At 46.9% G+C, this 25,915-nt stretch overlaps 2 protein-coding genes across 2 annotated transcripts in view; one reads left to right on the plus strand and one right to left on the minus strand.

Annotated features, from left to right (window-relative positions):
- Window positions 1-19,753, plus strand: part of LOC131668001 (semaphorin-5A) — a 44,975-nt gene extending 25,222 nt beyond the window's left edge. Inside the window, exons 3-16 of the mRNA XM_058941805.1 lie at window positions 4,571-4,667; window positions 12,158-12,365; window positions 12,638-12,843; window positions 12,925-13,024; window positions 13,427-13,629; window positions 13,835-14,098; window positions 14,197-14,424; window positions 14,686-14,965; window positions 15,810-16,182; window positions 16,437-16,516; window positions 17,063-17,392; window positions 17,454-17,871; window positions 17,963-18,168; window positions 18,242-19,753. Coding sequence (XP_058797788.1) covers window positions 4,571-4,667; window positions 12,158-12,365; window positions 12,638-12,843; window positions 12,925-13,024; window positions 13,427-13,629; window positions 13,835-14,098; window positions 14,197-14,424; window positions 14,686-14,965; window positions 15,810-16,182; window positions 16,437-16,516; window positions 17,063-17,392; window positions 17,454-17,871; window positions 17,963-18,168; window positions 18,242-18,454 — 3,206 coding nt within the window. The 3' untranslated portion in view covers window positions 18,455-19,753. The remainder of the gene's footprint in view (window positions 1-4,570; window positions 4,668-12,157; window positions 12,366-12,637; window positions 12,844-12,924; window positions 13,025-13,426; window positions 13,630-13,834; window positions 14,099-14,196; window positions 14,425-14,685; window positions 14,966-15,809; window positions 16,183-16,436; window positions 16,517-17,062; window positions 17,393-17,453; window positions 17,872-17,962; window positions 18,169-18,241) is intronic.
- Window positions 19,754-19,808: 55 nt separating this feature from the next.
- LOC131668002 (cysteine sulfinic acid decarboxylase) lies at window positions 19,809-24,003 on the minus strand. The gene is made up of 9 exons (XM_058941806.1): window positions 23,897-24,003; window positions 23,031-23,421; window positions 22,148-22,332; window positions 21,628-21,922; window positions 21,144-21,332; window positions 21,006-21,070; window positions 20,544-20,733; window positions 20,307-20,476; window positions 19,809-20,228 (listed from the first exon to the last, which is right to left on the minus strand). The coding sequence occupies exons 2-9, from the start codon at window positions 23,151-23,153 to the stop codon at window positions 19,976-19,978; spliced, it is 1,470 nt and encodes a 489-aa protein (XP_058797789.1). The 5' UTR covers window positions 23,154-23,421; window positions 23,897-24,003; the 3' UTR covers window positions 19,809-19,975.
- Window positions 24,004-25,915: the final 1,912 nt, after the last annotated feature.

The raw sequence follows: 25,915 nt of genomic DNA on the forward strand, positions 1-25,915 counted from the left end.
TAACACGCTTTCGTGCTAATATGTAGGTTAATATTGCAGAGAGATGTATGCACGATCAGTGATGGACTGTTGATATCCGATCGCGTCGTCCCGATGATAAAAATCGAGTGGAATGCATGGGAAGCGAACAGAAAAAAAAAATTGTCCTCGTTGGCGTATCTCAATTTGTCAAGCGTATAGCGGTCGATCGTAACGAACGCTCGTAAGCGGATTGCAGGGATCGTAAAATGACGCTAGCATAAATTAAGAAATCCAGGGTGCGCGAGAGGAAAAATGTCGGACCGAAAAACGACGAAGAGCTTAAGGCGTTGGAGAGTTGTAAAAGCGATCGAAGGCAGGACTAAGAGGATTATTTTTTTTTTCTACGCCATCTCGTTTCGTAACAGCCTCCCCACGGGCGCGCGAGCTTTTCTCTAAACCGTTGCCACGGTGGGCGCGAATGTGAAATCATCTTCTTTTTCTTTCTCTCTCTTAAAAGCATCCAGTCGGTCATCTTTGAAATTCCAAGCGAGTGAAATATCACGCGCTCTCATGAAACCGCTACCGCGCCCATGCCTATCACTCTCTACACAAAGTATCAGCTGATTCTTTTCTTTCGAGCGAGGCGAAATATGCTCCGGTTATGCTTTCGTACAACTAAATCGCCATCGAAATTATCCCGTTCTCGCGGCAGTTTCTTTTGTCAATAACACGTGTAGCCACAAGCCTTGAAAAAGAGACGAAAAACAAGAAAAAGAAAACAGCGGAAGAAAGGTGCATGTGCATTTACTTGCGAGGTGAGTTTGCAAAAGGCAGAATTTCTGGGAAGAGTACAGAGGCAGCTCGTTCAAAACGACGATACGCCTACAAAGAAATCTTGAAAAAGCTCGTTGATAGCCGATCTCTTTCTCGCAAATATTATAATGACCAGTTGTAAAGTACTTTTTATCGCGCGCGAGCAGAGTCGGATAAAAGGAGAGAAGAAAAAAAAAAACGAAAATATATATGAAGAGGGCAAGCTGGCCTGCCTAAGTTCGCTGTTTGTTTCGTGGCCAATCGTAACGTCCGCGAAAGAGAGATGCTCGGAAAGCAACCCATCGCGCTTCAATTACCCGTCGTTTTTTTTTTAAAGTCGCTGCTCGTGGACCGTGCGGCTAATGGTACATCTCTATGCCTCTTTACGATCTGTGCTTGCTTCTAAGAAGGGAGAGAGCAAGACAGCCGGATAATGACATTTCATTATTTCGACTCCTTTTATTTCCTCGTCTTTCCACTTACGTTTCAATTGTTCCTCCCGCTGCGCGGCCTCTCCCGCAGTACAAAGTACGGAACACAGGCAGAGAAAGAAGCAGGACCAACAAAAAGGACAAAATCACAATCTCGCAGCGGATCAGCCGAGTTTTACACGGAGAGGCGCGGTCTCGAGCATTATCTCTCGTAACTTTTCATTAAGACCTTTATTTTCGCTGGTATACATGCAAATCTCGACTATAAATAATGCCGAAAGCGCGCGAAAGAGCCTCGAAACGACGCAGCGGCATTCCCGGCGAGACAATCCGAAACAGGCGCTCGGCCCGGGATCCACCTGAGCTAAATCAAGGGGGTTCCCGAGAATGACGCGCGAAAAATAATATAACGACAAGCAGAGCGAGCGAGAGAGCAAGCCGGGCAGCGATGCGGGCTGCCGTTGCGCGCCGCTATAGGTAGCACCTCCCTTTTAATCGCTGCGGTCTATCCAAAAGCGACCAAACAGAAACAAGCTGCCCTCCTCCTCTGATTATTTTCTCTTATTACGTCAGAGTGCGAGGAGCAAAGCTCGAGCTTCCATTACGCGGCCATCAATCTCCACGTTGGCTGGAGCTGCCCGTAGGGCTCTGAACCTTCTCTCTCTCTCTCTCTCTCTCTCTCTCTCTCTCTCTCTCTCTCTCTCTCTCTCTCTCTCTTGTTCTTCCTATATATAACTGCTTGCGCAGACACACACTCAGCAAGTTCTGCTTGCTCCTCGCTTGGCCGTAGGGGAGAAGCCGCAGAAAAACGGCAGCGAGCAGGTTATGCTAACTGCTCGATCAGCGTCGATCTTCGCTGTTGCTGCAACCTCGCCGCGCTGGTTCGTCGGCTTCTCTTGTCGGAAAAAAACTCCAACGACCTCCTACCTCCGCTCTTGCTCTGACCATGGATCTTCGCATGTGACCCCAGACGTGTACGTAGAAATATAACGTGCCTGCCATGCAGAAAGAGGACGGATTTGTACCCTTCGGATCGTGTCATAGCTGCCCGCAGTATCAAATTGCCAAACGCGTAACTCCAACTTGTTCCACTTCAAACTCATTGATCCAAACAATACGCTGACGAACACTTGATCCGAGAACAGGCACGTTTGCGAGCCTTAAACGCACGCATTTTTTCCTCTGTTGTCGAGAGTGACGGGACTCAAAGTACGCAAGGCTGTGCTCACACAAACCGGGAAGAAGATTGTTCGCGGAAGACAAGAAGGCTTTTTTCCATCGCGGCGTGCGCGGGATTTTTCCCCCCTTCGTCTCCCTCTCTCTCTCGCTCGGATTTTCTCCCATGGATCGCCTTGCGGTACCGACGCGACGAAAATGGTCGTGCAAAGCAAGCTCGATCGACTGGCATCGTAACGGAGGAGCGCTGCTGTCGCACGGGCTTCGGAGGCTTGTTTGACAACATCGAAATTGAGGCTGGCTTCCGAGTCCTTACAATCAGATCAATTATGCAATTACGCTTGATCGCGCGGCTTTTCGCCTGCGTGCTCGGCGGTAGATGCGGAATCGCAGCGACAATTCGCCTCGCGCGCCTTAGCGCCGAGGTACGGTACGCGGCAAACGTAACTCCCGAATGCGAGTGATCACAGCGAGGCTTAACGAAAGGGAAACTTCGGCGCCAACGTTTACCTCTACTGTAATCATGAGCATTAGCGTAGTCAACCTGGTGATCCGTGTTTTATCTCTTACACTTCGCTCTCGCTTACTTGGTTTTTAAAGTACGTCACGCACGTTGGCTAATTGAAGCCACGGGATCTCTCTGTCTCTCTCTCGCACTCTCCTTTGCCTTTCTTTTTTCAACGTTATCTCGTGGATTTCGGCGGCGCGCCGCTGACATGTTAGCGCCGCTCAAGTCGGCAAATTGTTGCGTCAATTGAGATCTTCACGAACGGACGTGCGAGTTTCCCTGCTTTACGAATCTCTGCGCACTTTCGAAGCCCATTTGCGAATCACTCAATTAACATGCTCGCAACTTGGTGCGAGAGATTGAACGTTTAAGAAAGAGGCTAATTAAACAGACGACTGCGTTTATCTCGTTCGGTGTGTTTATTTTGCTGAATTTAATCGAGGACTTTGCGCTTTTATTTATCTTGGCTGCTGGGTAGGTAGACTTGATTATCTTTTCGTTATGGTAATCCGATGGATTAAATAAAAAAAGTAAAATAAAATAAAAGAGAAAAGACAAGTATTGCAATTTAATCCTCTTCGTTTATCGGGAAATTTATATACTTGGCTCGTGCATTCTCCGAGTGATAATTTTATTAACCGCGTCGCGATTGAGTCAATTGGATGGATCGTCGAGGAGAGTTTTTATCGAGAGAAAGATAGCGCGTTACAACAAACACTTACGTAACAGAGTTAGCCAAGAATCACTAATCAGCGCCGAACAATTACCACCTCATCTCGCGAGTTCCATAATTTAATCTTGTAACGCGCCTCACGTAGCCAATAAACAAAACGGCTACCGGTGCAAAAATCCTTCGACATGGTCGATCGATCGCTTTCCTGCGCATCGCCGAAGAAAAAGACGAAGAGGAACGGAAAAAAGTAGCCTGGCAAGCAGCGCAAGAGAGGAGAGAGAGAGAGAGAGAGAGAGAGAGAGAGAGAGAGGAGCGAAGGGAACAAAAGGAGAAAAGAGCGCAACGGCCTTCGACGAGCAAGATGAACGAACTCGCAATTATGAAGAAGCCGCTCTCGGCAAAACGAGCGGCGCGAGATAGCTCTTCGCGTGCGGATAACATAACACTTGGCTCTTTCTCTCTCGCGGCGCAGTTAATATTTGGAGCATCCCGAGAGAAAGAGAGAGAGAGAGAGAGAGAGAGAGAGAGAGAGAGATGTCAGTGCACTCGCTCTCTTTTTATTGTTCGACGCTGCGGTTGCACACGCGCAACTTGTTCTCGATCAAGATAGAATTTTCATAATGAATCCTTGGCTTCGCATCGTTTTCACTTTTTTTTGCGCGCTCGTACGTCTCGTCGCTGTTGCCGATGAGCATGTCCAAGCAGACGATGTGGCGACGGAAGCTTTCGTTTCTCCATTATTGCCGTGCGCACGACGAGATGGCCACAAGTCCATTACGTTTCTCCGTATCATTTATTCGCTTGATGGACTTGTCTCGCGGAATACTCGTTGCCTCGCGCTCAAGCCAACCAGGTATGCTGCGCCTCGTTCGCCTGGCCGCAGCGTAATTAATAGTTTCATTAACAATTCTGGAAAGAAGGGCAAACGAGTAGAGCGTCGACAACCAGTTGGTCTCGTCGGGCCTTTTCGTCGGCCGATGTTAAATCGCTCGTTTTGTTTGCTTGCAGACTTGGTGGACAAGCAAGAGTTCCAGCAGGAAGGGGTCTCGGCGTACTCGCAGTTGCTGTTCGACGTCGCCAGACAGCAAGTCGTCGTGGGCGCACGGTAAGTTCAAGCAGACGCATCTCTGCTATGGGCAAACGAGCTCGATCAGAGCGGCTTCCCGGATCACGTTATGTAGGCACGCGTTCCTTGGGCGTCGGCCAACTTCGAAATAGAATAACCAGCCTCGGACTCATATCCGCGCAGGGATTTCCCGCCTTGACCCTTTCGTCTCCGCGAAATCAGTCAAGTGGATTTATTTGCCGTTTCGGAAACACGCCTCGTGTCCGCGGCTATTTTCGGCGCTTTATTTTCTCAAGAACCGTCGCTTCTCTTTTTCTTTTGTTGCCGTCGAAAAGTTAAAATTAAAAATGTTTGTTTTGCCACGCCCTCGAGACTTTTCGATAGTCGAAAAATGAGCGCCATTCGTCACAGCCGCCCGATCCAAATAAAATACAGCCTGACTTTTGTAAGATTTGGCGAGTGGATTGCGCGCGAAGAGCTGCTGGCTTGTCGGTACGTTCACGAGCGAGCAATCCAAAAGCCGTAGCGACGGAATAGGCAAGGAAAGCACGTCATCATCCGGAGCAAACAATTGTCGAGGCATCGTAAAAGGCGAGGAGATGGGCCGGTATATAGCAGGCTGGCAGCGGGTCATCGGCACGCGCGTTCTCGTCTCGCGTTCGTCTCGGTGGAGCCGCTATTGCTCAGTGACGCGACGCTTGCTCTCGACAGACAAAACATTGCGCGCGCGCGCGTAGCGCTTGGCAGTCGGCCAATTTCGCCCAGAGAAATCAGCGAATTGCCAAAAGAACGCCGTGCGCCGTCGATGCTGCCGCGTAAATTAGTATCGACAGCGAGAGAGAGAGAGAGAGGAAAGAGTCATAAAGTTGCGAAGTTAATTTACAGCGAGGAGCGTCGTGCGCATGGCCAACAGGTCAGAGAGCAAAAAAGAATGGCTGCGCGCGCTTGGAGAGACATTAATCGGCGCGTCGTCGTATCCTACATCTTTTTGGCGAAAGAGAAAGAGAAGATACGCGTGTACGATAAATCTACATTCGCGTCACGTCGCCTGGTGTTGGGACTTTGCGTGACTACCGAGATTCCCCGGCGAGAGAGAGAGAGAGAGAGAGACTGAGATAGATGACGATGTACGCTGTGGATTCGAGCCACGTGGGCGCGAAATCTGCCTACAGGAGACGCGAATCAAAGGGAGAAAACGCCTCCACGTCGTGGAGCCGTTACACAGACGTCGTGTAATTAAACATAACGGAAACTCGATCGCCGTCCACGCGCACTGCGGCCGCACGTTATATACAGTAGTGTGGGTATGTATGCTGCGACGATGCGAAAAAAGGATTCGCTGGCTGGGAGTGTCAATCAACGAGATTATGGGTTTTCGATCTTGCGCTGATGAGTTAGAGAGTGCTTTCGAGAGAAAAGTAATCACTTTCGGGACATTGACGGAGGAGAGAGAGTGAGAGAGGGAGGTGGGGGTGGAAGGGAGCGAGAACGTGTTTTCTCTGCTGAAAATGTATTCTCTTCTAAACCGCTTCGCGTCCCACTATGCAATTATCATCTCTCTCTCTCTCTCTCTCCCTCTCTTTCTCTGCAGCTCTGTTGGCGAAAATTTATCTTCGGTTGTAAAGACAAGCTAATCTCGATCAGGCGCGGTCTGCCGCGCCGCCGAGTACCAGGCTGCATATTTTGCATCGTCTATTAATAGAGTTGCCCGGCGCGACGTCGACCCACGCGACCACGTTATTTTCCTACGCGCAGGTGCCCGGTGTAACGCTTAGGTTTCCCCTTGCACGCAAGGGCGTGTAAGTCGGCATTTGTTTTTCTACTTACTCGTACTGTCCACCAAAGTTACTGGCGCTTTACGGGATTCGTGGTATCAAGTTGTAATTAGCTCCGGACGCGAGAAAAAAAACCTACACGAAAAGGAAGCACACGCGCTAAGAGTTAAGAAAAAAGAGCTTTTTACTTGGGTAATTTGGCGGATAATGGGGCAAGGGCTATTGGTTTAAAATGCTGTTGCGGGACGAATCGATCATACGCACTTCCGCGTCATCGGCGAGCCTCGCGTCGCGCGCGTTTAATTGCGACACCAATTGCGTCAACGCTGTGTATCGGGAGTATCGATAACAATCGATGCCGCGGACACAATAGTCATCCGTTACCTAATCAATTTTCTTTTTTGACGGCACGCTTTCCTTCCGCGTGAGCTCGGGGAAAAAGAAGAAGGTAACAAACGGCAATGGTGACGGTGACTCAGAGTCCGCCCACGTTGTCGGGCACGGAATAGAAAAAGTTGCAGTTACGAGATTCGATCGCGGCAAACACAGGCTATTGTGCCGTAATTCGTTCCGTTGAAATGGAACGCCCGTCGTCGGGAGTATCGCGCGAGGCTCCGGGTATTGATTTTCATAGTTTGCCGGAGCGCGCGATTAGCATGCGAGAGCGCAAGCGAGACGCTGCGTCGGCGGGGGGCTCCCAGAGGCCGCGCCAAATCGGCTCGACCATTGCGATTGGCGCGGGTCGACTGGCGCCGGAAACCAACCGCTCGGTTAGCCGCGTAGTTCGCCGGCAATCATCCGCGGCACACGTCGCGCGAGCAAACATTTTCCAGGAGTCTTATTATCGGTACGCGGCATCGAAGGGACGGACGCGCGCATTTGGCGCTCCAAGCGCGCGGCTAATTGCCGTTGTCGCTTGTACGACTCGCGCGTACACGTACACAGCCGTGCAGGTCAAAGGCTCGCGCTCTCGCGCGTGAAAGTTTAATTGAATATCGGCCGCGCCAAAGTGACTTCGCTCTGGCAATTACGGCGCGTCCAGTGCACCTCGCGCTCGCGAGTGTTCATGATTTTTGCACGCGCTATGTTTTGCGCCCCCCCCCCCCCCCAAGATCTGGTTCGTTTGATCCAGAGGTATAACCCGTTGTGCACACGCGATTGTACTCCAGACGATCAGTTATGCTAGTTAGGAAACAAAGGCGCCTAAGCACGTCTCAGTTCTCTCGAAAGCGTGCTACCGTAAATACGTACATATATGCTTCATATATATATATATATATATATATATATATATATATATAAGAAGCTGTCAATCGTTATAATCTTATATTATTCATGATCCATCTTAATTGTTGCTGTCTTATCTCGCACGGGATGCACATGCCAAACGCTGACGTCCAATGCACACAGAGGCAGCTTCGCCGCGCGTAACGCATGCACGCGCGCGCATACGTGCTCTTTCTAGTCCCTCTTTCGCTTACGAGTCTAAGCCGGCGTTCGCGCGCGGTCACGTTTTGCCGTTAAAATTAGCACAGCCAAAATAACACCTCCCGTGTGTCGTGGCACATCACAATCGAGCTCCTTCCTTTCTCGCGCGCGAGCAGCCAGCGAGCGGGAGCGAGCCGCGCGTTTAATTTACGATTGAAAGCACGCGATAATAAAACACTTCGCCGCCGAGCGAAACGCGGCCCGAGGATTCGCGACCGAGGAATCGGCGCAATAACGGCCTGTCAATCGTACGCTTTGACGCGTATAACATTACCAAATGTAACAACCCGCCGCCTGTCGCTCGTACGCCAAAAATAAACAAAAGAGCTTTCGCCTGGCACGTAATGCGCGTAATTTATGGAAAAAAAGGCCGATCCGCGCACGCGCCCCTTTCCCGTGTGGATATCCGCTTGACGTTTGAATGGACCCGATGCCGGTCGCTGCGCTGCACTCTCCTCTTCCATTTCTCTGCGTTCGCTGAAATTATACGTTTTTTCTCCATACTTGCGTGCCCGTACTTTCGACATTCCCTCGTCCCCTCTAAAATCGTTTTTTTTCCCCTTTCCAAGTTCGGATTTTTAACTGAGCGAGCGAGAATTAATAGCCGCTAGGTGGCATTAATAAACAAATATCGCACGCTACACGCATTCGAAGGCTCGCGTGGAAGATTTTTCTCCGACTTCGTGTCCCTCTCGCGGTCGCTCCTTATTCGGCCAGTTCGGTTTGGTTCGATATCGCGTGCGCGCTCGCCGACACCTTTCACATCTTCCCATAATAAACTATCCGCGCTCAGGCGGCAATTAGCGCGCGGCAAACTCGCGGCAGCAGAACTGCTATCGCGACGGCGTAAAAGTGGCAGCGCTTGCACCGCGTCCATGAATATAATTGCAATTTGTCGTGAGTGACGTTGCCGAAAAATAATGCTCGCGCGCGGGATCGTTGGTGCACGGATTAAACAGCCGATAAATCTCAGTTTCACGGCGCCGCCACTTTGTGCTATGTACCTCCCCCCCCTCTCGAACAGAATCGATAATGCGCCGCTCGATCGCGAGTGAGTGGCAGCACTTTGTGTTGCGGATCGTATGGCATTATCTATCTATGTATCTCCGAAGGCAGCCCGAACAGTGCCGGCAGAACCGAGCGCAGCTACGGTTTTTCGAAAAGACAATCTCTCGCGTGCGCGATTAAGCGCGTGGTCTGCGAAATCGTGAAATAAACTCGAGGGAAAAGGCTACTTGTTATGTTCGTTTACAAGCCCTCGCGGCGCATTTTTCGGCAGCGATTGCGTCGCGCGGCGTAGAGTCGATCGTAAGGTGTGCGAGCGAGCGAAAGTGCGCGCGCGCACGCGACAGGGCGCCGCCGCGCCGTAGCATAATTTGCATTTTCCAAGCTCGCGAATTATTTTCACAAGATATAAAGCCGTAAGACACGCCTCTGACTGCTTTATATATATAAATGTACGTACGTCTATATACTTGCAACTGTATTAATAATAGTATTCCGGCGTTTTTATTTCATAGCAGTTCGTGGAGTGAGAGTTGAGCAAGCTCATTGTTATGCTGCAATGAAACCTTTCAACACTAACCGCTACGTCGCAAGTAAATGAAAATAGATAGACACGAAGTAATGCTAAACTGTCCCTGGGGTCGGTCCTCTGCCCAATGCTTAATCGCATGGAAATTCTGTTGGGAAATATTCATGAGGCTGACATTTGAAAGAGAGGCTCTGGCGAATGAACAGGCATAACGTTATTCATGAAAACATTATCGAAAACGCCATCCTTGCATTTTACGAGTGCCTCGGTCGTAACTCGCCTCTTAATTTAATCAATAACACCGCTCGCCCTTCCGTCCGCGAAAAGTGCAAGCGAAAATGACCGCACAAGCACTTGACGGCATTCCGCGCGGAGCGGCACGTTCGATAATTTTCATCGGTACACGCCGCAGAATCGCCGGCACGGTCGCCAATGCCAGTGCTCGCGCGTGCGTCGCAATAATCCGAGCGAACGCTGGCGCGCGTCGATTGAGAAGCGAAAACGCCTATAAATATTAATCGACGCGCGCTGGCGATTTCAAATAGCGCTATCGATTTAATTGAAAAATGCGCCACGCGCGACACACTTTGATCGAGCGAGACTGCCTTTCGGCGCCTATTTGCATCAAGGCGCCAACAACATTTTCTCCCAGCTGGCGCGCTTGAAAAAACAAATGCATAGTAATAATAAATAAGTACAGATCAGCTTGGAATTGGAGGCAGTAAATTATCCCAGCTATCGCTCGCTCCAGTCTCGAGCTTATTACGATCGGCTGGCTGATTTACGATCCTTTCTTGTCCCTTGCCTACCCAGCCCGGCACCTCGTAAAAATCGGCCACGAGAAACGGATATCAGGGAAGCCTTAATATCGACTCGCCTTGTCGTCAGATTTAGTTAGCCTTTCGGAAGGACCGGCGCTATCTTACGCATCTACCGCGTATCAGCACGGCCGCCATCGCCACATCGACCGCGAATATTCGTTTATTACCCACAGTCTTGCGGAAAAATCGAGGAGGTTCTCGCGCGACGACGGCATTTTACGACTCTACGATATCGGCTAATACCGAGCACGTAGGTTTTCCTCGGATGTGGCTTTATTCCGGCGCGCAGCGCTGAAAAGGCAGCCGAATAAAAAACAAATAAGATTGCCGCTCGAGTTATTTTGCGGCCCACGCGGCTCGACCGAGCTGCGAGCGAGCAGAAGGACGCGGCGGCGGCGGCGGCGGCGGCGGCGGCGGCTCCACTAGCTATAGGTGCGCGCGTTCTCGGCGCTCGCAAGCGGCTGCTCGATTGACAGAGCGAGAGCGGAATTGCCGACTGCTCGCGATGAACTTGGGCGCGAGCGCGCCGCGCAAACGACGGCTGTCGGTCAAAGGGAGTTTCGTAACGGGGAGCCGATAGGCCGCGCGATAAATAATTCCGCGCGGTAGCAGGCATGGAGCTGTCCGTCGGGCGCGCGCGGAAAAGTTGCCACCTAACTCCCGGCCGGCCAGTCAACGCACGCGAAATAAGGGGCGTTTGTTCACTGAGCAGGAAATAATCTGTTTGAATGGGGCCACTCTCGCCACTTGTCCGCGCGCTACTCGGCCGCTTCAACGCCTGAATTGCCTCTCGTAGACCTATCGAGGCGGACGGGTCGCGCGCCGCGAGTCGCCGTGCCCGGCTGGACTCTACGGCGGTTATCGAATCACGCCCGCGGCCAGCGTCGCCGGCGAGCCAAATCGCGTTTAAAGGCGCAGCGTCGAAATTGCTCGGCTCCGCGCTAAGCTTCCGGCGATCAGCTGGCTCTGGCGCGCGCGACAGGTTGCTGATTATTAATTGGCCGGTGCGACGCGAGCGGCAGCCGCCTCGCGATAATTATTACGCGACGGTTGGAGTTGCGCCCACACAGGCGCCGTTTCTGCTCGACTGCGCGCGCCGCATGAAAAACGGCCTTACCGCGACAATCCGTATCGTCGAATGATTAGTCGCTCTCGCGCACAGCTCTCGATTCGTTTCGCAAACGCCTGCCAGTTGTTTGCAGTTATTAAGATACAGCGCGATTTATTCGCGCCTGTTGCTCGCGCCCAAGTCCTGTTGGCAATTTAGAGAGGTCGCGGTAGCTGTTGTCGGCACTGGCAGATTTGCGACGAGGTACGAGCCGCGTCGCCCATTATCGCTCGTCGCCGGAAAATTCGAGCTGTGCATCACGAGCGAGCGCCGATAACGACAGGAATGTCGTCTCGCGCGCCGCCCGCTTATGAAACGTAAGCGCGCCGATAGAGAAAAGGTCACGCTCTCTTTCTAAACGTCGCGCGCGAGGAGACAGAAATTTCATACGAGCCGATACGAGCCCCACGCGTAAACTGCTTTTATATAAATAGCACGCGCGATTTTACATGTTTGCCAAGTTATGCAAGCTCGGATTTTCATGAGCCGCGCCGCGGACGACGCGTTGCCACGGCTTTGTTTTTCCTTGTTTTTTGTTTTGCCACTGCCGTGAATTGAATTGCCGCGTGCGCCGTCGCCAACGGAAAGACGCGACGACGAAGAATGTTGTATCGTGATTGAAATCCCGCGTTATTTATTAAGTTTCGAAAGGGATTCCCGGGCGCTCGCGTTATAAATGACAGCTGGCAAGCACTATACTGTTGAGCCAATTGAGTTCGAAAGAATTCGGCTATATTTAGTCGGCTGGAGAGGAGCAAGAGGTCCGACGACGAGCCACGACGAATGATTTGCTTTCTTTGCAGGGACAATTTATACCGATTGACGTTGACCTCGTTGACGCCGCTGGAGCACGCGTCATGGCCGGCAGCCAAGAGCATGATCGACACCTGCTACACGAAAGGCCAAAGCGCCGACGACTGCCGTAACTACGTGAAGGTGCTGCTCAGCAACGGCAAGAGCCTGTTTACCTGCGGCACCAATGCCTTCAATCCCAAATGCACCTGGCGAGAGGTTAGCACATTGTTTATCGCGAGCCTCTTCTTTGTTGCATTGTCTCGTCGCTGCGCCTCACACGGCAACAATAGACGATGATATTTTAATCGCCAATCAACTATCCAATCTTCGTTGTCGTCTTTGAACATTTGATAATTCGAGCTCGCTAACAGTTCACTTCGTTAAGCTGTTCTCATTATATCTCTGTGCTAAATTTACTTTCAAACAATTCAAGCGAATACATTCACGTAAGTAAAGCTTGTCGGTTGTTGCGTTTCTTTTTGGCGTAGATCGACAACATCAATACCGTGACGAGCAACTTGACCGGAATAGCGATGTGCCCGTACTCGCCTCACTCCAACGTCACGGCCCTTTTGGCAAGAGCGCCGTCCGGAGGCCTTTTTACTGGTACTCCAACCGACTTTTCCGGCACTGACACCGCTATCTACCGCACGCTCGTCTCGCCAAACTTGCGCACCAGACAGTATGACTCCAAGTAAGTATCGTTCGACTTTGCAGCAAAGTCATCTTTTCATTTGCGAGAGTTTTAATCTAATGTTTTCCTTTCGGAATGTAGTTGGTTAAACGACCCTCAGTTTGTTGGGAGCTTCGAGACCGAGAACTACGTGTACTTTCTTTTCAGAGAGTCCGCTGTAGAGTACATCAACTGCGGCAAGGTATTTAAAATTTATTTTCTGCTGCTTTTCTTGTGAACCTGATGAATTGAGATCTGTTTGGATCCGCAATTGAAAAAAATGTGTCGGGAAGCGCGGCGAAGCGCGTAAATTATCTATCGAAGTATTATTAGTCATTGAATCAGCGTTCTATTACTCACATGTATTTACTTGTTGTTAACAATGATTGGACTTTGATAAGCGCCGAGGAAAATTACACATGTCGCGTAAATTATATTTAATCGCGCATCTCTCTTATTGACTCGAGTCGTCTTACGTTAAACGATGGAAATAAATAGTGCTGATGCACGTCCTGACTTGACTTTTTGTGCCAACGTCAATGAAAATCGACCGTCACGTAAACGAAATTAATAATAAAAAAAAAAAAAACGTTTTCTATTTCAGCGGATTTACTCGAGAATAGCGCGAGTCTGCAAATACGACCCAGGCGGCAGTCCGCTGATTATGAAAGACACGTGGACAACGTTCAGTAAAGCTCGAATGAATTGCTCGCTGCCCGGCGAATTCCCCTTCTACTACGACGAAATCCAGGGTGCAGCTTATCAGCCTGAGGAGGGTCTTGTTTACGCCACTTTTACGACGCCGAGGTAAGCAAACTTTTGCGTTACTACATATACTATATCAATTGTCAATGTCTACATTTAATGGTCCTAAACTTTAACTACATTGAATGTTGAATGCTGACGTCATTTCGATGAATCGAAGGATTCAGGGTAATACTAAACAAACTAACCAAAATCAGACGAACGCTCATAAAGCTTGGGTGAAAATAAGACTTTTGAAATTCGACAGCAACGCGATAGCAGGCTCAGCGATTTGCGCGTTCAACATGTCAGCGATTGCCGCGGCGTTCGAGGGTCCGTTCAAGCACCAAGAGAACTCCGGCGCCGCTTGGGAGCGTAAACTTGTCGGCTACAGTCGGCAGAATTGTGGCCCGGGCGTGAGTAGCGGCACGACCTCGCGGTCTCATCTTACGGACAACCAGCGCTACCAGCTGATGGACGAGGCGGTGCAAAGTACTACTCCCAAGCCACTGCACACTGCCACGCTGGAGAGGTGCGCAGATCTATGGGCATTGCTCGGGAATCTCTCGTCGCCTCGAGATGGTCCCCGAAGAAATGTCAATGAATAAGCGCGTTATCGCAACATTTCAGATTCACGCATATAGCGGTGGACGTGACGCCAACGAAGATACACAAGGGCGTAGCGGTGCTTTACGTGGCGACGATCGAAGGTCTGATCAAGAAGATATCAGTGCTACCACGTACGATGGACACCTGCATAATCGAGATCTGGGGGCCGCTTCCCTCGGCAGCGCTAACTCTGCAGTATCTGAAGGAGACCAAGAGTCTTTACGTCGGAATGCAAAGTGCCTTGTTGAGGTAATACACATTTCACAAATACTCGCTCGGGAATGAGAGAGCACTTGTTTCGCTTGCTGCTGCTGTTGCTGCTGCTGCTACTGCTACTGCAGCAAAGCGGCACGTATTCTCAGAAGCGCGCTCGCGTATCTCGCGAAAGTCGGCTAATTGTACCGTTGCGCGCCTTCGGGATGCATTATAATTCCGCTGTGACGAATATTAACGATCCTGGAAAAAATCGCGACTGTTGATCTCCAATTATCCTTTGTCTTTTCCTTTCAGAATACCAACGGTGCAGTGCCACCGACACAGGGACGCGCAATCGTGTCTGAACGCTCAGGAGCCGTATTGCGGCTGGGACGAGCACTTGATGAAGTGTACCCCGGCGCCAGTGCAATCGCCAGGCGGCTACCTGGCGACGCACTGGCAGCAAGACGCCACCAGGTGTCCCGTTCTCACTGACCCCGTGAATGGCGGCTGGAGCGCCTGGAGCGCCTGGCATACCTGCCAACACGATCTCTCAGCCACTGAACAGGCCAATTCCAGGTCGTCTGACGGCGAGGTGCGTGCCCGTATATGTACACACTCGAATATTCGTTCGATCGATTTGTCAGCGTCGTACGCCAACGCCAGATCAGCTTTGGCTGCGATCTGCTCGAGTTTGCTAGGCTGCTTAGCCTTTCACGTAATGTTCCATCCTCGTCTCGCGCTGACTTGGTGCTCACGCGATAAGAAGCTCGACAATTTGCAATCATTTTATGCCTCTCGCAATTTCATCTATTCATCGCAAATCTTATTATCTGCGTGTATTGGAAACCAAGACCTGATAAAGACATCGTGGCATTGTTCGATTTCTACAGTTTGACGTTTGGCTTGCTACCGCTCAGCTGTGCTGGTCTACGTACCTCGTGATGGCCTATTCAAATCGCAGACGCATCGGCGTGATAAATGACTTAGAACTCGCAACAATCGTCTGTAATCAGAGAGAATTCACGAGAATCGGCGCTATACTAGATAACTGCAGTGCGCTCCCCCCCCCCCCCCCCCCCCCGCCTCGTCATATTCGTTCTCTTCTATTTCGCGATAGTCAAAGTGAATTTACACCTGCATAAATAAGCCGAGAGCCAATGACGTAGCAAACACGCCAATACCAGGCGTGGATTTTCATGTCGGCGTTGATTAGCAAATTCATTGGCATGTCCCGCCTGTCGCTTGAACTTTATCATCGGTGCTGCTGCCGAAGATTAAATCGCGTGCGTCGTGAATGCACTGATGACTGGCTAATGACGCCTCGCGTTGAACGCGCGCAGGCAGCAACGGATTAATTAGCAGCAGTCCGAGCGAGCACTGCACCTGCCAATTCGTCGAAAGCACCTGCTAAGGTCAACGAAAAAAACCTATTGCAGAGCTCGGACAGCTGCCAGTGCCAGACGCGCGAGTGCAACAACCCGCTGCCGCAGAACGGCGGCATCGGCTGCAGCGGTAGCCGCGTGCGCGTGGCGAACTGCACGGTGCACGGCGGCTGGACCGCCTGGTCCGCCTGGTCCGCCTGCGGACAGACCTGTGGCATGGCCATGAAGACCCGCAGGCGCACTTGCACCAATCCCGCGCCCCAGCACGGTGGCCGCGTCTGTATTGGCAGCGACCACGAGGATATTATCTGCATGGGTGTGCCACCCTGTCCGAGTCCTAGCAGTAGTGCAACTGCCGTGGGCCCGCAAAAGGGCAGCTGGACCAATTGGGGACCTTGGAATTCGTGCTCCAGACAATGCGGTGGAGGTATACCATTATTGTTTATTTTTGCAACCAAGGAACAATGACAAGATGCACTTATTTTCATTTGGGCAAACAAGGCCACGTTTTCATTTATTATATTACAATTTGTTTGCCAATGGCGATGAAACTTGTTTTTCAATGATGACCGCTCAGTACTCTCATTTAAATCAATTGTCAAGTGACAGTACACATGCGACATTTGCTTTCGTTATTTTCCCAAAATAAAATATAGCATAATTCCGTCTTTCTGTTTTCAGGCTTCAAGATAAGAAGGAGAATCTGTGAAAGTCAATCTCGCAAGGATGGTAGCGTGGAATGCTCTGGATACAGCTACCAGGTAAATGCTAGACGATTAGTCATAAGTGCAAATCGTTGTTGGCCCCAAAATATTTTTAGCCTGTATTTTCGTTCTGGAGCTGAAAACGTAGTTCATTTTACACTTCCACTGTATCTCTGGCTGGGATAGACTTCTATTTATTTTGAAATGGCAACCACAGCGATATTTCTTTTATGACGCAGCTTACATTTTTACGAACCTCAAGCCAAAGAGAATGAACCGTAATAAATGTCACTTGGTGGTGTGCGTTTAACCATCGACTCGGGTGGGGGAGAAAGGTAAAAAAAACAATGACGCCAGAGAATACATAAAGCTATATATATATAAGAAATGTAAACGGAGTTTACGTCTCACATTAATGGATCGTTATTATTCTCAATGGCTTTATTAAAATTGAGTCTGCAGCTCGATAGAAAACGAGTTAGGGCGGTCTACTTATACACATATATATATATATATATATATATATATATATAGCGAAAGGGAAAGGAGAAATAAAAGGTAGTGTGGTTAAAAATCCGTTGCTCATCGAAATTGTTGATTCAGGTCGAGGAGTGCAATAACCAACCGTGCCAAGAGACGAAGAAGTACTTCACGTCGCCTTGGCTGGCAGTGGGTAACGCAACGACATCGGGTGTACGGACCGAGCGACGCTATCGATTCGTCTGTCGTGCCCAGACGGACGAGCCGTCGGCCGTGAAAGTGCAAGCCAAGGAGGAGGAGCGCCATTGTCGCGGCGACTCCTGCAGCAAGCGCAATAATTTCAACGGGGCCGCGGCCATAATCAACCTCGACAGCAACGTCGAGGCCGGTTGGGCTGACTGGTCGGCTTGGTCGCTCTGCAGTCGATCTTGCGGGGGCGGCACTCAGTACAAGGTGCGTTATCACGCGATTGTCCTTCGGAAACACCGAATCTGACCGACGACTCTGATTTCAGATTAGACTGTGCGAGTCGGGCTCGTGCGAGGGCCAAGCCACGGAGACTCGGTCCTGCAACACCAAGCCTTGCCAGGCGTTGAGCTTCCAGCACGGCGAGTTCGAGCCGGAGGGCCAGTGGTCATGCTGGAGCGACTGGTCCGAGTGCTCGGCCAGCTGCGGCTTCGGCGTGCGCAGCCGCAGCCGCGAGTGCCTCGGTTCGGCGAATTGCGAGGGTCCGAGTCGTGCGCGCGAGTCCTGCGAGATGCCGAGCTGCGAGTGGTATCGCGGCTGGGACGCGTGGTCCTCCTGGAGTCGTTGCGATGACTCGAGCATGCAGTATCGCAAACGAAAATGCCTCTTCGCCGATCCAGCCGACGACGAGTGCCTCGGACCTAGTAAGCAGACTAGGTGGTGCATCAACGACATTCTCGACAATGGTAGGCTATCATTTAACAGAAATAGAAGGCAATTGACCGCAAGCTTGAATATTATATAACTAATGGAATGGTATTTGCCATCTATTCGCAGACGTGAATGCACTGCCGTCGAGGATAGAGGTAGCCGGTGTATCGGTGGGTGCGGTCGTAGGAAGCTGTCTGGTCGGCTTCCTTATCGGCCTCTCTCTCACCGCATTCATATGTTTCTACTACTTGAAACGACAAAAGCCGCGTGTGCCCAGCAGCCCGCATTACATTAGCAAGCAAAATCCATACGTCTCTGTGCCACTAAAAGAGGTAACTCTACTTTTCCATCCACAATTCGATCGATATGACTGTGTGCTCATCGGGCGCTCTTCGATGTTCGTAGGTAAACAATAAGACAACGGCAGCGAAGCGCCAGCCGAGCTTTTCCGGCAGCATAAACGGCACGCTACGCTCGCACAAGAATAATTCGATAATCGCCAGCCCGAAGCTCTATCCCAAGGCCCTCGAGTCAGCCTACGAGTCGGCAACGCTCAAACGCAACAGCAGAGAGCATCACATTCGCGCCCAGGAGCTTGACCAAGAGAAATACTACTGAGCTCTTTTTGACAAGACTGTTTTCTTTATTCGCGTGCCTTACAATTAAATTATCTTATATACCGACGGAGAGATCTTTCTAAAGGAATTATGAGGTCTGAATTTGCGGAACAATTCTAACAGTGATACCTAGTATAATAAAGGGGGCGTGTTTTATTTTCGACAGCAATAACAACTAAACATAGCTGTTTGATATGCGGCAAAGAGGTTTTTTTATTTTTCTTTTTTTTATATCAAGGTGATGGAAATTACGATTTCCTTTTCGTTGACTTTTTTTTAGAGAGAGCAATATTAATTTTAGAAACAAAAGCCAAAAGTCGGTAATCTCTCGTTTCCGATGCGTCGTGGCATTGTTTCCGAATTTTTTTCGTCGCCAAGAAAAAATATTTACGATTTGTTTCGCGCTAGTTGAAAGTTTTAGGTATGTTGTTATTTTCGTGTAAATAAAAAAACCAAGAATTAAGTATGCGTGAAGAAGAGTGAGAGCTTTTGAGAGTTAAGTGTATCCCCTAACAACTGCGACTGGGCATTTCATCATTGCATTTGTATAAAATATCGCCGGCGTTTTATTCTGTTACTACTTAAGACAATTACGTATTTCGACAATTAATTTTATGTTCATTAAACTCGTGGGCGTGGAAGTGTGTCTAGAGAGGATGATTTAGATTTTAGAGTAGAAGTCTTACATATCGTGTAAATAGAAAGTGTCTATAAAAAATCTTTTTATACAAAATACATTTAAGCGAGTTATACGTATTGAAAAAAAAATGTTTATTTTTTTTAATCGAATCACAAGCGAGAATAGTGCCATGAGACACACTGACAGTATAACAAATTGGAGGTGCGACTTTAATACGAAATAATCATTGCTATAATGTACGTTAGTACTCCGTGCGGGGCAAGAGAGCGATATCAACGCGTGAATTTCTTGTTGTTCATAAACGCGGTCGCATTTTATTATTTTATTTATTGCAAAGGAAAAGGAATACATGTTATGAATTTATTGGCTCACATTGAGCCGAGGCCAATAGCGTCTCTCTCTCTCCCCTCGTTGGGTACGCGTGCAAAAGTGCAGCGACGGTTCTTCTTTATCTTCTTGCGATAGTGAAGCTTATACGAAGCTATAAAACGTTGCTGCCGCATGATGCGACTCCTTTGCATGGTATCATATCGTGCACGATAAGTGTCGAGATATTTGTCTCTGTAAAAATCGTCGACATTATTTTATATGCTGATATATATAATTTTATCTCATTTTATCGTATCATTTATCGAAATAAAGAGAGCTGTTTGTAATAAAGATCAATGACCTTTGCTTGTCTCAATGCCATACCATTTCTTTAAAATAAAAAACTGTAAATCCATGTTAAACGTCGAAACTTTATTTACAAGTCGGATATAAAAGTGAGTGTAAAAATACCGCCCATTCGAGAATAAAACCAGACTAAGCTCTAAATATCTATGTACAAATCTCTAAAAGTTGGAGTTGTCGACAAGGTGAACAGCTGAGTCTAGGCTGTTGTCAGTCTCCAAGGTCCGCACCGTACTGCTCGATCTGCTCGATGACGTAATCCATGTTGGCGTGGCTGGGCTCTGGCTGGCAGTTGAGAACCATGCGGAAGAAATTGTTTCGACCCTTATGCGCCATTGGAGTGTATCCAATCATAAGAGTTCCCTTCATAATCATCCTTTCCTTGATCGTGGGCGCTACACTGTTCATTTTCTCGTGCCATTTGGCGTCTTCCTTTTGATTTCTCATTTTTGGTGGTACGTACCTACGCATTAATCGTTTGCATATCGCTTCAATGTCACGCACATGCATATTTTTCCGAGCTCAGTTTTATCTGTCTCACCAGAAGCAAATGTTGGCTCCTTCGTACTTCGGCAGCACGAGTCTGAATCCGTCTCGGTTCTTGATCCTATCGAAGAAGTACTGCGCCGCCTCCATCGCGATATCGACAGATCTTCTGAGGGCCGCGGTGCCTCGGGCTTTCCACATCAGCCAGAATTTCACACCGTCGGTCTATCCAAACAGACGCGCAAATATTCTTCAGCAAAAGATTTTTCCACGAGGCAAGTTAAATATTTACCTTTCTTCCGCATTGCACGCTTTTATCACCCGTGTCCCACGACACGTCGTAGAATTTGTCTTGCTGAAATAGATACTTCGCTCCGGCGCAATTCGCCTCGTGGAGCGCGTTTTTGCCCTTAACGAGAAAAATTGAGCATTGGAAAGGCGCGCCCAGCATTTTGTGCGGATTCCACGATACTGAATTCGACCTACAAAACCCATTCAAATTGTTAGAAAATTCGGAGGTATTGAGTGATTAATTGCTCAAATAAATAAACAATGTCAGCTTGATGGATTTAAGTGATTCAATGTGTATCAATCAGATAAATCAGTTGCAATAATCGATATTATCTCAACAAGAAAAATCTCAAGGAGAATCTAGAGGAAAAGCTTTAGCGTAATCGCTCGGCCATAATTCGAGTAATCTTTGATCATTCTTAAAACATAAGTAGATTTATTGAATGCAAGATAGCGGACTTACAGTTCGATTCCGTTGAGTCGATCGTGATACTTGTTGGACAGCACCAAAGTGCCCCCCAAGCATGCCTACGAGTCGACAATCATTGATTATAAAGAGAGCTCGATATGAATGAATTATCGGAAAAAATTATTTACGAACGTCAACATGAAGCCACAGATTTTCTTCGCGACAGACAGCCGCGATCTGGTCAATTGGATCGAAGGCCGCGAGTACGGTCGTGCCAGCGGTGGCATTCACAAAGAACGGCACGCAGCCGGTTTTCCGAGCCTCGGCGATCTTCAGTCTCAGATCGCTCACGTCCATGCGACCTAGCTCGTCGCTTTTTACCTGAATAAATGGAAAAACGATATTAAATATAAATTTATTCGTGATATTCTTTTTAAGTATTTGCACGACAGTCGTCGATGATCTCGTTGACGAAGGGGCGATTAGAACTGATAAAAACTTGAACGATAAGGCAACGTTAATTTACTTATGAGCGATCGGTGCAAAGTTCAATCTCTCCAAACTTTTCCATCATTTTTTTTTAACATGGAGCAATTGATTGGCGCGATAAACGACCGTGCTAGCAGATTTAGAAGAATCGTTGAGCCAGGGCTTTTGGGACCACCAAATCACTCACTTTGAAAATATTATCCGTGCCGAGTCCCAACCAGTGAGCACCTTTGGTAATAGAGTAATGGCCATCTTGGCTGGTGAAAACAGCAAGCGGCGGCAATCCGCACATGCCTCTCCTCTTGATTTCAGGAAAGTAGTGATGTCTGGCTAACACCATGCCATACATATTGGATAGACTGCCACCTGGCGAGAGGATGCCGTCGCCCTCTGGCATCGGAGGGTAGCCCATAAGCTTGAGGCTTTGTTCGATGATTTCCCGCTCTAGTAGCGTAAATACCGGTGCCACTTCGTACGTGTACCTGTGACATTTTTATGAGTTTCACCGTTCATTTCCATGAAGCCTGAATCTTTTTTAAATTTATAAATTTTTGATAATTGTCGAGCCAAAGAAAAGAATCACGTTATAAACGAAAGCCGCGAGAGCTGCTACAGTTTCTATTTTCCAAAACAGTCGCAAGGCAAAGAGAAAGTCCTTGTACCCGACAGAAAAAACGCTTATGGTCACTCGAGTAATGGACATTTACTGGCTTGTGTTGAGAGCTTCGGTGAGCCAGGCGCCAGCAAGGCCGTAGATGTCGATGCCCGCGTAGAGCTGATTGTGAAAGTGCGGACTGAACGTTCTTACGGAGTAGTGGACCAATTGACGGGAAATCCGATGAATCTCTTCGGGAGTGGCGCCTTCCTCGCTTAACCTCGTCGCTAAAGTTTTCTGCGAACAATCGCGTAACTCGCATCATTCCTTTTCCACATCATTCCATTGCACGCTCAAAGCAAAATATGTCTTTGTATAAATCTTTGAAAAGCATGCTGTAAGCCAACTTTTACAGAATGTCAATAGGCGTTAGGTTTATGGTTGAGCATTTTTCAAACGAGAATATACAACTGTTTGCTTGCAAGGTCAAATGATGTAGTCAGAACAAGCGTTTTTCAAATGGCAATCGATAAGCATCAATCAACAGTGGAAAAATCTGTAACTGACACTTCGGTCTATGATATGTTAGAATAATAATCCATTTAGTTAAGGGTCATTGACGCGTGGTCAATTAATGTAATTAAAAATCGACGTAGGATAAGAAAACAGGGGGAAGCTATTACGTTGGTATGTTTACATAAACGTTCATGCTGATAAAATAGTGACTGCACTAGTTCACTGAGACGATATAGCAATTGTTCCTTTCAAAAGGACGATTCTTTTTTTTCAGTTCCGTTTAGAAAAATAGATCTACTCAATTCCAATAGATTTTTACAGTTTTTTGCGTAATCAAAACGTAATTACAGCAAAAGTTAAGGTACATCAGAATTAATAAACAAACACTTGACGCACATTTAAAGAAAATTATTTACTTCTTTATCATAATTTGCAAAAATTGAAAGAAAAGTTCAGTGGAAATCCGAATGTTGACTCACCTGAAGCTCGTGTGGATGTAAGAAATTTACAACAGGCATGTCAGCCTTTGGATCGAAAAATTTGTATTCGACAAGAATATCAAGAACGTCCCTCAACAACTTTTCCGATTCGGCTGAATTCATGTTGATCCGCTAGAACTTGAAACTGCGCCGAAGCAACCGAGCGCACGGGAATGTCGACTTCAACTGCCAGGGAAAAAGAATCCGTGGCTAGTTCGAGCACATGCACTTTGCCGCTGCAGTCGCAGTCGTCCCGCGCGAATATACCATTAGAGTGACTTGTTGACGCTGGAGGCGCTGTTGTCATATGGGAAGTCAAACTGCAGATGTGGTTTGATTTTTCAATAATGATTTAAAAAGTTATTAATATCGATCGTTTCACTTTGAAAATCTGAAAATGAATAAAAAAACAAGCAATCAATAAATCCAACGTATATTCAAATTTACGTACCAAGCTAATTCGAGTGAAAACTTATTTGGAATTGCAAATTAAATAATTGATGAAAATGATCGAGATTATTTTAGTTTACACTCTAACTATGTATGATAATCAAATTTTACAGAGACTGAAAAGAAGTTTCTATCGGAAAAGTCATTAGTCAATAATTAACGGAAATATTTAACCAGTCATTAGTCAAAGGCTGCTTATGGAAGCGTATAATGAAGGTAGATTATAATTATGCCGAGTTTACATAATTAATCTTTAATTAGCGATTATCATTCAGGTGGCAAAATTTTGCATTACCAAATTAATTGCCAATTAAAGTAGAGAATCATTCACCGTCTAATTATAAGCATTTTGCAATTTTCATGTACAATTAGCGGAGGCGTTAGTTGAAAAAAAAATCCATTCACGTTTCGCTTACCTGATTACACTTATTTTATTCGTTGCACGATAGAGGCGTAATCTGCTGAACACGAAAAGAAAAGTAAAAATACTCAGCTGATAATGTTTTATTCATATGAAAAAAGAAAAACCGTAGGGAACTTTGGTCGTGCTGAAGAGAAATGATACTACGCGTATAATAACAATCCTCGTCTTACTGTCCGCACTAAAACGTGTAGGCATGTGTGGTCTTATTGTGTTGGCTTGTGCGAAGCTGTTATCTGGCGAGTGTCTCCCCCCCTCTCCCTCTCTCTCTCCCGCAGCCCAGTAGAATCACGATTGGAGAAGGCAGTGAGAGCAGGAAGCGTCTATATTATTTTTAAAATTGCTTGAAAATATAATTACAATTAAAGTACTATATTCACCTTCTCGAAATTCCTTATGCGATTTCCACAAAAATATTTAAAAGCAAAAAAACTGCTAAGAATGGTCTCTTTTTCTACATATTTCCTAATTTTAGTCGTAAAATATTAGGCAAATGATACATATGTATAGAAATAAAGTTGTGGAGCAATATAATACAGAATTCAAAATTATCAAAATTCGATTTGCCTTAATCGTAGTGGCAGAATAAAAAAGTAAAAAGCGATTTTTGCACTTAGAATTTCTATTTTATAATATTAAAGGGCATTATTGATGCACACTCTTTGAAAACTACAATTTTTCAAGAATCGAACATAAAAAAATCTGAATGATATCTCTTTTGGTTACTGAATTGTTGCATTTGTTAATTAAAATAATACGATTTTTTACAAAAACATAAAGTTCAGGAAAATCTATTGATACTAACGGCGATTGTTTCAAACATACTGTAAGGATTCAACTATCATATACCGTGATTTAATCGACAATTTTTTTAATATTAATCAACTTAAATGATATTTTGAAAAATGTCTGATTTCGACGTATTGAATACCAAAGTCGACGAGCTGTCTATTTAGCGAAAAGAGTACGCATTTGCACAAATACTTTCCATGTAGATTAATAGAAAATATGTTACGCTAATGATTACTGGACAATTAGTTGACAAAGAAGAGCCAACGTACGCGAAATTCGTTCTTCGGGGTCAGAGTTGCAGTGGTGGGGGTCGCTCAGTGCAACGACGACAAATTAAATTGATGAGTTCAAAATCATTTATATCGATTTATCTTCACTTCTAATCAACCAAATTTGACGTTTTTCTTTAAGTTGATATATAAAATTTCGACAAATTGAAATACTAAATTATTTTTATTAATTTATTATATTTTCGAGTTTATTATTTATTGATGGATAATTTCGACAGTCATTCATCAATTTTTTATCAATATACATTAATATAACAATTTTAAAAATCATTTATCAGTTTCAACAAAATAAATTCATTTACTCAATTTTTGAATGGCAAATGTAGATTGTTTGCGTCTTAAAAGATTACAGTTTTCAAAGAACATACATCAACAGTGTCCATTCATATAATAAAATAGAATTTCCGAGTGCAGAAAATGCTGTTTAAAACCATTTCCTGTTTTACTATTCTGCCATCGCGACCGAGACAAATTAAACGTTAGTATTTGCAAGCGTGGTATTACACTGGAAATTGAATGCTTTATAGCACAAGAAAATTCGAGGTGGAAGGTATGGTACTTTAATTATTACGATATTTGTGAGCGATTTTAAAAATAAAACAATTTCCTGCACTCTAATTTATAATTCGCGTCTTTGTGGGTTTATTCTACTGGACTGTCTCTTTGTCTCATCAACCAGCAATGGTCTAATTATCTCGGCTGCTTCCTCAGTTGCTCGTTTACTGTGTTTTCTCGTATATCTATCAGACGTCGCTTACATGTCTGCAGATTTATCGTATATGCAGATTAACTAGAGATTAATTGAGAGAGCTCTGGCCGTCGCTGTACGGGTGTGCGTGTATGTGTTGGTGAGAATGATCATTTGGAAAAAAAATAAAAGAATTTATATTACTGTCCTCGCTATCTTATCAGGCCGTTCATGAACATTTTCA

The sequence above is a fragment of the Phymastichus coffea genome, unplaced genomic scaffold (genome assembly GCF_024137745.1).
Source record: "Phymastichus coffea isolate CEN01 unplaced genomic scaffold, Cenicafe_Pcof_1.1 PCOF00072, whole genome shotgun sequence".
NCBI lineage: Eukaryota > Metazoa > Arthropoda > Insecta > Hymenoptera > Eulophidae > Phymastichus > Phymastichus coffea.

Coding starts and splice junctions, on each gene's coding strand:
- LOC131668002 (XM_058941806.1), bottom strand. CDS start 23,153: ATGAATTCAGCCGAATCGGAAAAGTTGTTGAGGGACGTTCTTGATATT. Junction 21,071..21,143: donor ATCTGTGGCTTCATGTTGAC/GTTCGTAAATAA, acceptor GTCGACTCGTAG/GCATGCTTGGGGGGCACTTT. Junction 20,734..21,005: donor CGACTCAACGGAATCGAACT/GTAAGTCCGCTA, acceptor TGGGTTTTGTAG/GTCGAATTCAGTATCGTGGA.